Source organism: Lampris incognitus, chromosome 19 (genome assembly GCF_029633865.1).
Source record: "Lampris incognitus isolate fLamInc1 chromosome 19, fLamInc1.hap2, whole genome shotgun sequence".
Classification (NCBI taxonomy): domain Eukaryota; kingdom Metazoa; phylum Chordata; class Actinopteri; order Lampriformes; family Lampridae; genus Lampris; species Lampris incognitus.
The window spans coordinates 26545191-26558166 of record NC_079229.1 but is presented as its reverse complement, the minus strand read 5'-3'; the positions used below and the strand labels follow the sequence as shown (position 1 = coordinate 26558166).

The window sequence follows — 12976 nt, the reverse complement described above, 5'->3', positions numbered from 1 at the left end:
TCGTTTTTTGTTTTTTTTTGATTGGGTGACAAATTTCCAGTTTAGACAGCTACATTTGTGGGTCCTTGGCAGTGATTTCTGTAGTGCGGCTGCAGCCTGTATCACTCTGAAGCTAAGTCTGTTAACAGTTTCAAAAAAGTGCATAAAATTTTATAAGCATTTAAATGTGGAAATGAGGTTCTAATGGTGTGCCATTATTAGATTCAATTAGTTAATGGATTGATTTCTTAAGACTTTCAGTCAAGATTGATGGTTCGTTCCTTTGAGATTTAAAACCATTAAACCCAAGAATCTGACATCCTCCAAGTGACAATGAAAGGCTTTGGCTCGAGAGAGAGAGAGAGAGCAATTATATCAGTCAAACTTGATAGCTTTGTCCTCCAGCTGGTTAAATTAGGTTATTCGCTGACTATGTTGTAGGGGGGGAAAGTCCTGGAGGACCTTGTTGTGGCAACATGCAATTTACATCCGAATCCCTGCATTCGCCCTGTGCATCTCAAACCTGCGTGTGTACATGTGCTTGCTCTGATGTGTGGAAATTGTTTTTCATATAATGGCCACCACATGATTGAGCATATTGATGGGCTGCAACACATTCTGTCAAGGTCCAAATTTAGTTGTGTTTACTGCTCCCTAGGATCTGACGAGCCCATGTGACTGACACGAGCTTTACAATTGGCACACACTCGAAGCAAAGCCAAAAGTTGTAAACCAAAAAAAAAAAATATATATATATATATATATATATATATATATATATATATATATATGTGTGGATATTAATTCATGCACTATACCCACTTAATCCAATTCAGAGCTTCTTGGGGGGAGTATAACATCTGTATTTCCAGCAGGCCTGCGCTGAGGGCAGAAATGCACGGGTATATTTTCATTTTATAGGCGACACGGGGGGGGGGTACATGTTTCTCAGTCTGTTGGTTTGCCGTCCTGTCATCCACAGCTACCTCGTCGCTGAATTCTCAGCTCCAGCACCTGCAGCAGCTCCAGCAGTTACAGCAGCACCACCAGCAGCAGCAGCAGCAGCAGCAACAGCAACAACAACAGCAGCAGCAGCAACACCATCACCAACAACAGCAACACCATCACCAACAGCCCCTCTCCCACACCCAGAACCAACTGCCAGCTCAGCATCACATGACCCCACCCAGCCAACAGCAGTCCTCCGTCCCTTCCCCTGGCTCCGCCTGCTCGTCCACTTCTGGCCAACCGCCGCCGTCACCCCCTCACAGGCCCAACCAATCACCAGCTCGCAGCCTGCCGTCGCCCGTCACCCCACCCATGCCTTTGCAGGTGAGTCTGTTTACTGTTGTGCTGTGCTAAGTTCTGCTGTACTTTTATTTATGCAAGCTGTGGCCACAGTTTGCTTCAGTTGACGGTACCAGAGGAAGTAATTCACATCGCTGACTGAAGATGGTTTGGTACATGCACCAGATTTGCTTTGTCACTGGAACCGTATGAAAGGCCCCGATCACCAATGTTGTTTTTTCTCAATTGTCAACTTGCGTTTTAACTTGCACAGGCAGCTGTGACTCATTTCTCGCTCCCCGCCCCCCTCGCTCTCTCTCTCTCTCTTGCTCTCTCTCTCTCTCTGTCTCTCTCTCGCTCTCTCTCCTGTGATTTTGTGAAGTGACAAAGTGGAGTGCATTTTAATAGTGGCATCAATGACGGTGTGATTATGCAAGCCAACCTTGAGATAACACAGCACTTGAGCAGGGGAGCAAAAACATAAAAGGGCTAAATATCTTGCTACTTGAGTGGGAAGAAATAGCAGTACTTGATTCCTTGTTGTCACTTGGTCCTTATCAAGTAGCAGTATTGGAAGAATATGAAACGTGGCAGGTCTTTTGGCTATGTAGATCAATTATATTATGCATTACCTGCCGAGCCCTTGATACTGGAAGCTGTGCTTAAGCGCATCAATCCTCTCTAGTCAGCAAGCTCAGCCTCATCCACTTGAATCAATAGGTATCCTAAGGTTATCTTACCAGCAGTAATCACTTCCTGTATCTTTGCCCTCTTGCTACTCTTAACTCTCTTCTTCTTTTTTTTTTTTGTTGGTCTGTTTGTCCATCCATCCATCTCTCCCCTTCTGTCCGTCTGGCTGTCACTGTGTGACGATAATAACCTATTTTATATCCCTGTGGTTTCATTTCTGGTGGAGACTGGCCAGGGTTGCCTCTCCGTCCCCGGTCACATTCATCAGCGTCAGACCCTTATTGGGTTGTGGTGCAACCTTCTTTATGGCCAGGATGAGTTGGGCTATTTGTTTCCCCCCTGCAGCCCTCTCTGGCCCTGTCACGGCCTAGTGAGACTCAGCAGGAAAAACAGCCTCTGGATTTAATGGCCTCCGAGGGCTAGCTGCCGCCTCACACCAAACACAGTGTCCAGTCCGGCCACGGTCAACAGCAAGGGATACCCACATACAGTCCATGTTCGCACACACACACACACACACACACAACCTGCATCACCAGGGGCCTTCATCTCTCAACGACAGATAACGGTTTTGATCAGATGCGTTGTGGTTGGACTGCATTCCTGTTCAATGTTGGATTCTTTTGAGAAATGATCGCGTTGATAAATTCACAAGAATTTATAAATACACCCCCCCCAACCCGGTGCAGGAGCAGACAGAAAAACACAGGAAAAGCAGGGTTATTTGAAGCATCCTCGCTAAATGGATCCGACTGAGACTTGAAGCTTTGTATAGATTGCCTTCTAGAAAAAAAAAAAGAAAAGCGGAGTCTGATTATGATGACATAGGACAGACCCCCGTTGAGGGGGCCCAAGGGGCCACATCAGGCATCATTAAGATATTGGCTCATCAAATAGGATTAAGGAGTGTGTGTGTGTGTGTGTGTGTGTGTGTATGTGTGTGTGTGTGTGTGTGTATGTGTATTTGTGTGTGTGTGTGTGTGTGTGTGGGTGGGTGAGAGAGAGGCAGGGCAGATGTAAAAGGTTTACTTTCTCTCGGTCAGTGCCAGGGTTGTCAGAGAGTATGTGGCCATGTCATGTGAGGGGCTCCCCCAAGGACAGACCCCAGCCTAGGCACGCACCCAAGGCTGCAATAGGATTTGGAGTCCACCGTTCGCTCCTTCCCATTCCCTTCCAAGCAACCCCCATTATCTGGGCCGTGTGATTGATTGGATTTCCAGTTGTAGAACCGCCGAGCGTCTCCTTGGGTTTTCCAGTGTGATGGTGGTTTTCATCAGGAGAGGCTCCAAACTGTGTTCCAGCAGAGACTCACACACGCACACACACGCGCACACACACACGAAAGCAAACACAATCAGTTATACGATGCATAAATATGGTTGAGTTTGTTGTAGTGAAATACAGTGTGGGCTATTCCTGAGTGCCGCAGAGGGACAAGGGTCTTCGTTTCAGCAGCAAAGTCGAGCCGTAATTACAATAATACAATTGCCATTACACAGATAACAACCTCTCGCTCGGTCTTTCATTACTCAGACACACAAGAGCGCTCAGCCCTTCAACTATTTGTTGAAAACAGGAAGGGGAGCCACGGGCAACACCCTCATTCATTATGTCGCCATTAATGTCCTATTGTAGCGCCCTCCCTCTGGGAGATGCGCGATAGCCTTGGTAAGAAAAAAATTCGTAGCAAAGCCATCCTCAGCATTCATTACATCCCTGGTGTCCCTTTTTACTCGGCGGTGATTTTAATTCGGGAGGCAAATTTCATTGGACAGCACATTAACATCTCAATTAGAATACAATGCACATAACAACTGACTGTGTCGCTTTGAGTCAATGCGCTAAACTCAGATTAGCACGGTTAATTTGATCGAACCAAAGAGGAAATTTATCTCTCTGCACCTGCCCCCCCCTCAACTCCCCCACCCCCGACCCCCCCCCCACCCCTCCCACCCTCCACCCGCCCCTCCCCAGTCCCTGCCACACAGCGTATACAGGGAGAGTGGCTGTCTGAAATAGCCACCGCAGTGATGACATATAGACGGGGGAGATTATGAAATTTGCTTAAGTGTGTTAATGGGCTGATTGCGGGAGCCCGCTGGATTTTGCTGGAAGTTGATTGATTAGAGCTGCGGGTTTTCTCCACACCCAGAGGGCTCAGGGATTTGACGGGGTAAAGGCGCTCGCCAAGTCTGTTACACCGGAATTGATCTTAATTAGATCTGAAAGACCTGCCACAGCAGAATGGTTGCGGCGATTAAAATGAAAAACAGGAGAAATTACTGATCAAATTAATCATAATGTCGGGCTACAGCTGTAGGTCTGGTGTAATTTGCCACTCCAGTGAGTTACATCGGCCCAGGCAGGGAGAGGAAAAGCAGTACATACTGATCCGTGGCAGCGGGAAGCTTAGGCCAAGCCGTCTGCACAACTGTGCAAGTCCGCGCACCCAGGCCCTCCTGACCTAACTCACTCTCTCTCTCTCTCTCTCTCTCTCTCTCTCTCTCTCTCTCTCTCTCTCTCTCTCTCTCTCTCTCTCTCTCTCTCTCTCTCTCTCTCTCTCTCTCTCTCTCCTCTCTCTCTCTGCCTGCCTGTCTGTTTCTCTCCGCCTGTCTGTCTGTTTCTCTCTGCCTGTTTCTCTCTGCCTGTCTGTCTGTCTCTCTCTCTGCCTGTTTCTCTCTGCCTGTCTTTCTGTTTCTCTCTGCCTATCTGTCTGTCTCTCTCCGCCTGTCTCTTTCTCTTTCTGTCTGTCGGTCTGTCTCTGTTAGTCTGTCTCTGTCTCTCTGTCTCTCTCTGCCTCTCACTCTCTCTCTCTCTCTGCCTCTCACTCTCTCTCTGTCTGTCTCTCACTCTCTCTCTGTCTGTCTCTCACTCTCTGTCTGTCTGTCTCTCTCCCTCTGTCTGTCTGTCAGTCTGTCTCTCACTCTCTGTCTGTCTCTCTCTCTCCCTCTGTCTGTCTGTCAGTCTGTCTCTCTTTCTGTCTGTCTGTCTGTCTGTCTCTCCATCTCTCTGTCTGTCTGTCTCTGCATCTGTCTGTCTCTGTCTCCCTCTCTCTGTCGCTCTCTCTCTCAATTCAATTCAATTCAATTCAAAATGGCTTTGTTGGCATGACGTAACACTGTACATATTGCCAAAACCATGGGTTCAAACATTGAAAAAGCTCAACATTAACTGAAAACATTATTGAAAAAAAAACATACACAGCAAAGAAACACAGCACAAAACAAAACAAACATACTGTCATCAAATATAATAGCAACAGTGTGTGTCAGGTGACTGTCACTCACTCACCTGACACACGTTGCTCTCTCTCTCTCTGTCTCTCTCTCTGTCTCTGTCACTCTCTGTGTCTCTCTGTGTCTCTGTGTCTTTCTATCTCTCTTTGTCTCCCTCTCTGTCTGTCTCTCTTTCTCTGTCTGTCTCGCTCTGTGTCTGTCTGTCTGTCTGTCTCTCTGTCTCCCTCTCGCTGTCTGTCTCTCTTGCGGTCTGTCTCTCTCTCTGTCTTTCTGTCTCTCTTTGTCTTTGTCTGTCTTTCTCTGTCTCTGTCTGTGTCTCTCTCTTTGTCTCTCTCTTTCTGAGTCTTGAACTTACAGTATTTCCATCTCTTTCTCTCTCACCCTTTCTGTCAGTCTCTGTCTGTGTCCGTTGTCTCTATCTTCTCAGTTCAAGTCAAAGGGCTGTTTTTTGGCATGGCTGTAATGAGATACAGTATTGCCAAAGCACTATAGGAATACTGATGGTCATAAAGTTACAGTAAAATCAAAACTTTTGTAGGACAATACATACATACATTTATTTCTCTCTTGTCATTCTTTCTCTGTCTCACACACACACACACACACATTATATCTGTTCCTTTTTAACTCACCCTGTCTGTCTATCACACTCATTCAGCGTTGGCAAACTTAGCATGCAGGAATTGCATCTGAGTCTTGCTGTTAGTTTCATTAATCATCATATTTGGTTACACAGTCAGGTAGAGGCTGGTCTAATTAGCTACTGTGCAAACACTCCCATTGTTTTCATCTCTTCTGAATGTGTGTAATTGTACTTCATTCTAATAACCTGTAATCGAGTGGCATAAGAAAATAATGCTCCGTTATGTTTTTCTCCCCATCTGCTCCCTGCTGTGGCTGTTTGCAAGCAAAATGGTTACGTCTTGCCCGGTGTTTTCCTCTCTTTTGTCTCTGCCGTTCCTGTCATGGCTGTCTTGTCACTGAAGCGTTGCGTGTTCACTAATAGCCTCTGACCTTGGCCCAGTGTCTGGCTGGCTGGTTTCAGGGCCTGGTGGAGATGGAGGCGTCCTGTGTTCCTCCTCCGTCAGACTCCTGCCGTCTGTCTGCATGTGCATGCATGCATGTGTGTTGTGTGTGTGTGTGTTTGCATGGCTCCCCTTTTGCATTTGTCTCCTTGGTTGCTGTCAGAACCCCACACAGGGTTTGTCCACTCTCCTTCCGCACACTCACAGGGGTAATTACAGCCTTGGGCCCTGCCTCCCATCCCAGTGCTCCACAATTTACCACCAAAGTGTCTGCAGACATCTCTCTCTCTCTCTCTCTCTCTCTCTCTCTCTCTCTCTCTCTCTCTCTCTCTTGCTCTCTTGCGCGCTCATCTCTCTCTCCTTCCCCACTGCACCCCGACATCACAGGGACCGCAGGGCCTCAGACCCACAAGTGCTGCAATTACCTGAGCCTCTCCTCTATCCTTTTCTCGCTCCCTCTCTCCTCTCACTCTCTCCTCTCCTCTCCTTTCCCCGCTTCCCCCTTGGCTCCTTCACTATTCCCTGGCAATCAGCCTTCATTAGAAGCCTCTGGTGAAAACCCATCGTCACCAAGGTCAGCGGCTGCACAACCACAACGGCCTTTTCAGGGGCCGAGGCTGTCTGGCACTCACCATCCCTCTTCTCCTCCTTCTCTCTCTCTCTCTCTCTCTCTCTCTCTCTCTCTCTCCCCCTCCCCACTCCTCCTTCCCCCCACCCTCTGCCCTCTACCGCCCCATCCTCTTTGCTCTCAAGCCCATCTCAACTGCTTTGTCTCCAGCTGGGGCCCCTTCAGACACCCATGTCACCGTCTTCCGCTGCGGTGCACTTTTACGTATGTCAGCCGCCGTTAAAGTCACCCGCCGTCCAATTGGCTGCAGTTGTCTCTTGTTATGGGCGTGGTTGTTCCTCCCATTATATTAATATGTGTATTAAATGACCCCCCCCCACACACACACACACACACCGCCCCGCTCACATCGATGAATTGATTTTTCCAGATCAGCTACACGTCTGTTCAATTTACCGAAACAGGCCACCGTCGTTCTGCAGGGTATTAAATCAAAATTAAAATGACATGCTTCTGGTCTGCTTAAATGTAAACCTAATGGCTCATTCTGTATCATATCAAGGAAACTGGAAACATTTAAGATGAGGAAATAGTCTCTTATCTATTTCCCAGAAATCAGTATTAGTATAATTGGATGGGAATGATATGGGACCGTTTATTATAATCAAAACTCTATTGACATTTTTGTCTACCACATAGATTTTCATCTGATTTATTTATTTATTTTCTATTCGGTTATTATAACATGGATGGAGGCTGCTTAAGTAGTTTAATATCATATCGTAAGCTGAGTGACTGCCGTGCACACAAGACTTAACCATCAATATCAGATAATAAAGTACGGCGTGTAGTTGTTTGGGATTTTAAAATTCATACGAGCTCGCACAACCGCCGCTGATTTATTTCAGACTTTTAACACACAGTAAATGCAGAAACAAATGATCTACTTGTTTTTTTCTTCTCTTCTTCCAACATTTACATTCAGTATTTATCTAAACAGAAATGTGAAGTTAGGGGGGAAAATGACCACCGTTCCCTGAGTGGCGTCCGTTGGGAGGATATGGCTCGCTTTATAATTGCTTTTTTTCTGTAATGAACGGGTTTCAGATATCGATGAATGGAACGTAACGCGGGCCCCTTTTTTTTTTTTGTCCCCCTTACAACATGGTGTGCTGCGGGTCGTGTGGGTTTTAAGCGTGAACAGCCCTCAGCTCATCTGCACCCCCACCCCCCCCCCGCCCCCCCTTATTAATGCACAGCAGCTCCGGCTCTTAAGAGGCAGAAAATTGCCTTACATAACAAGCGCTCCACAATTTAGAAATACAAATGTGCACTGTTGACTGAAGCAGAAAATAAGACTGTTGCCCATCAACAGCGCCGCATTTCATATGAATAATTATAAGCATGGGAGGTAGATGAGGAAAACAACCTGACCATGACAGCTCTACTACTTTTATTTACTTCAAATGAGGGATTAGACAGGAAGAGGGCCACCGGTTTAAGGAGCGACGATGGACCCTGAATTTCTAAATAGGGAGTAACTGGGAATTTTTCGGAATGATGAATGCGATCGTTCGGAATTTCCTCTTGTTTTACTGTGCAGACACGTTGAGAGTACGCTGCTGTGTTGGAAGTGAATGGCGCTCCGGGCACATCCTTTTCGGTCCCTTCGGCTTTTTAGGACTCACTGCATTGCTGCTTTTCTTCTCTTTGCTGTTTTCATGTGTGATTTCTGTTTTCTTCTGTGTTGCCTGGCATTATCGCTCTCCGGGTGGGCAGAGGGCTTCCGGCGCAGACGCCCAGCAGAACGGCACTGTTCTCCGATCAGCCCCCCCCCCCCCCCACACACACACACACACACACTGGGGGCAACACGCATTCGACTCCCACAGGGGAGCCCTCAGATGGAGCACCAGGCAGAGGCTCACCTAACAGTGGATAAGGAATAGGGTTTCTTTAATTATGAGGCAGGGCTGTGACATTGAGTCCCCCCATCCTCTTCCTCCTCCTCCTCCTCCTCCTCCTCCTCTCCAGCAGCCTTCCAGACACCGTCTAAGTGCTCCGCTCCGCTGAGGAGGCCAGTCCCCCCGCGGGGTGCGATTCCACTGCCTGTAATTTCTGATGCCCATTAGTGACCGCAAACAGAGCACCGGGCGCACACAAGGAGCAGAGCAGCTCAGCACTGCGGCACCGCAAAAGGGGAAAAAAAAAACCTTTTAATGCAATGTTATTGCATTATGCCCTCCTCGTAGACCAAGTCAAAAGTCCAATTTGTTCTCCCTGCAGAATATTAGCAGAAAATCCTCCCCCGCAATGTGTTTTGGACACGGTTAAGTGAGGTTTTTTTGTTGTCTGTTTGAATTTTTTTGGTATGATGCATTGTAATGTATAGTGCATCAAATGCATTGGACTCACCTCCACTCCGAAATACTAACGTACAACTTCGAGTGGCGTGATGTTTGGGGGGGGGGGTGCAATTTTTGCAGGAGGATGATGTTTATTTCATCAGAGAGAGGATCGCTATTGAGATAAAGCCGACATCCAGCGGGTGAGAAAACAGTGTACACACTGTCAACTCCTTAAAGAGAGGAGATGGAGGGAGGGGAGGGGGTAAAGAAATCAAGCTCCTGGTGAACGCAGAGTTCATAAATGTCATCAATTCACCTCTCTGTTTATGCTGATTTGGCACGTGCGTATTTGGGAGAGAGAGAGAGCGAGAGAGAGATGGTGGTGGGGGTTGGATTTATTGATCAAGGGTGACCACATCTTAGCCACAGAGCCCCTCTCTCGTGATTAATCTTGGGAATCGGAGTTGGCCGACGACACATGACAGGCCTCCTCCTCAAACTCCCCCATTTCTCTTCATTACCAGCCATATTTTTGGACACCACGGTGGAGAGTAATCATTTACCTTTATTGTGTTTATAAAGCTGCGGCACGGATGACCCTCCCTATATTGGATTGGGGGACATCAAAAGATCACCGGACATTGATTAGGGGGGATATTACAGTCATTGAAATGCTGTATTTATATGTCAAACATCAGCGGAGTGAATAAAGATGGCACTTTCCCTTAAATGAAAAGGAATGGGATGGATTTATTTTCTCCAGATGGGATAGAATTTCCTTCAAATCCGGGAAATTTTAGGAAACAGCCCATTGAGGTGAATTTGTTACCCAGTAGATGGGGGAAGATTTATTTGATGGCATATTTTATGTTTCCGTCAATTCCTCGCTGTCACATCATCGTGTCTGTATGGATTTTCCTTTTGCATTTACTTGCCTTCATTTTGACACTTCCACAAAAAGAAAGTTTGGAGTCCACCATGTAGACAAAGCCATACTGGTAGTACTGTGCATCTACTGCACCAGGGAGGAGCTCGGTATGAAACAGCCATGATTCCCAACCTAACGCAAGTACCGTACCGAAATAACTGCACCAAAAAAAATTTTTCCCTTTTTTTGGGGGGGGGGGGGGGATTTTTCCCCTCTTTTTCTCCCCAATTGTACTTGGCCAATTACCCTATTTTCCAAGCCATCCCGGTCGCTTCTCCACCCCCTCTGCCGATCCAGGGAGGGCTGCAGACTCCAATACATGTGGAGTCACCAGCTGCTTCTTTTCACCTGACTGAGGAGTTTTGCTAGGGAGACGTAGCACGTGGGAGGATCACGCTATTCCCCCCAGTTCCCCCTTCCCCCGAGCAGGCACCCCGACCGACCAGAGGAGGCGCTAGTGCAGCGACCAGGACACATACCCACATCTGGCTACCCACCCGCAGACATGGTCAATTATGTCTGTAGGGACGCCCGACCAAGCCAGAAGTAACACGGGGATTCAAACCGGCAATCCCTATATTGGTAGGCAAGGGAATATAGGCCGCCACGCCACCCGGATGCCCCCCGCACCAAAAATGTTGGGCAGGGGGGCAGCACAGCGGCCCAGTGGTTAGCACTGTTGCCTCACAGCAAGAAGGTCCTGGGTTCGAACCCCAGGCCGTCCCAGGTCCTTTCTGTGTGGAGTTTGCATGTTCTCCCCGTGTCTGTGTGGGTTTCCTCCGGGTGTTCCGGTTTCCTCCCACCATCAAAAAGACATGTATGTTAGGGCTCCTGTCTGTGTCCCTGACCAAGGCAATGGAAAGAAGAACTGGAGTTGGTCCCCAGGTGCTGCAGCTGCCCACTGCTCCTATACAATAGGATGGGTTAAATGCAGACAGCAAATTTGTTGTAAGAATACAATTCATTGTAAGAATACAATGACAAAATAAAGTGGCTTAAAAAAAAAAGAAATTCACATCCTGGGCTGAAACGGTCAGCTCTTTCTCTCGGATACTTAATCACCGAGGTAGTCTTACATTCAGTACATCTGGAAACGGCTAAATAATGTAGATCCCTCTTCAGGAAGAGAAATTGTGCGAGAAGGGTGTAGTATAACTTGTATTTTTACTCACCGTCCGTCCGTCCCCTGACCAGAGGAAATATACTGCTGCCGTGATCGATGACAAAGAACCCACTCTGAACCTCCGTGCCTCACAATTATCAACAAATGGGCCGGAGCAGATTTTATGTAATGATTAAAGCTGCTGTTAATTTCACATGAAGGTAATGAGAGGAGAGATTGACGGCCACTGTCTGACACTCCATCATTCCTTTATAGTTAGTTTGAACGTTTTCACGACTCTTTTCTTCCCTCATTTGCATTTCGCCTCATTAGACACGGCCATTTCAAACGCTGGCCGGGATATCCATTTCCTGGCGTTAATGCATTTTATTTGATCAGCCAGGCCTCCTCGGTTAACTCGCTGTCATTCTGGCGTTTCCTTATGACATCACTCCATTAGCGCTCAACACCTCCACCTCCGCACGGTGCCCACCGCCACCGCCACCGCCCTTCCCTCGCATGCCTCCAGCAATTACAATGTCCAGGCGTCACTCGATTGTGTTCTTCTCGGATGTTATCTGCCCCAGTTGTTCTCTCTGTCTTTCGCTTGACAATATTCTTCCTTGAGACTGTCCTTTTTAAGGGTTTATTTTTCGCGACGGACGGAGCAGAGGCGCAGCGGTGAGCCATGGCTGGTGCTCAGAGGGCCTCAAAGTGCACGACCGCAGTGTAAGGCCCAGCCAGCCATGGGACCAGAGGTGTTTTGGAGGGCCTAATGGCATTTTGATGTTCATAAGCACAGCGGATGTGAGGGAGGGGAGACAGACAGGGAGGAAAGGCAGTTCAGGGTGGTGGTGATAGGTGGGGTGGGGAGACGGGGTGACGGTGGGGGCAGCAGAGGACTGTCAGCAGAGGACTAGCAGAGTCCTGACAGACAGAGAACGTGTTTTCTCATGTCACAGCTGATTACATTCACTCCGGAGAAGGGGTGGGTGTGGGTGGGTGGGTGGGTGTGTGTGTGTGTGAGTGTGATGGGGGGGTTTCAGGGAGGAGACGGAGAAGTGAGGGCTAAGACGAGGAAGGTAAACTTCCATGTTCTTCCTCCCAGAGATAAAAGACGTTCTTTTCATCCAGAGGCAATAGCGTTATTGATTGTTAATTTTCCCTGTTTGGTCCACTTTGCCACATTTTTAGCTGAGTGATGACAGGTGAGGAAGGGCGACTCAAGATGGATGAGACACTTTGACAGATGATCCGCGTCCTGCAGCATTCAATAGTGTTACCTTTTTAGGCTCCCTATCTTTTGATATCATACTTATTTTCCTTGGTAAACATGGGAGAGAAGTGTCAGACACTGAGATATTGGTCTTAATCCCATGCAAGATGGTGTGGTCACCAATACATAGCATTAAGCTAAACATTACCTGTCCATTACGAATCTCATAACCGTGCCTCTTCTGTCCATCCATTAGCCAAGCCGCTTATCCTGCCCTCAGGGTCGCAGGATGCTGGAGCCTATCCCAGCAGTCATTGGGCGGTAGGCGGGGAGACACCTTGGACAGGCCGCCAGGCCATCACAGGCCCCCCCCACACACACACACACACATTCACACCTAGGGACAATTTAGTATGGCCGATTCACCTGATCTACATGTCTTTGGACTGTGGGAGGAAAACCACTGTGCCTTTTAAGTTGGTGAAATAATATAGAATCTGAATGCAAGAGACAAAGAGAGGCAAGATTGAGATGGTTTGGACATGTGTGGAGGAGAGATGCTAGGTATATTGAGAGAAGGATGCTGAGTATGGAGCT

At 47.8% G+C, this 12976-nt stretch overlaps 1 protein-coding gene across 1 annotated transcript in view; it reads left to right on the top strand.

Moving 5' to 3' along the window:
- pou6f2 (POU class 6 homeobox 2) overlaps positions 1-12976 on the top strand; it is an 81244-nt gene that overhangs the window by 45965 nt on the left and 22303 nt on the right. The window contains 1 exon segment of the mRNA XM_056299813.1: positions 962-1311. Within this exon segment, the coding sequence (XP_056155788.1) occupies positions 962-1311 (350 nt within the window).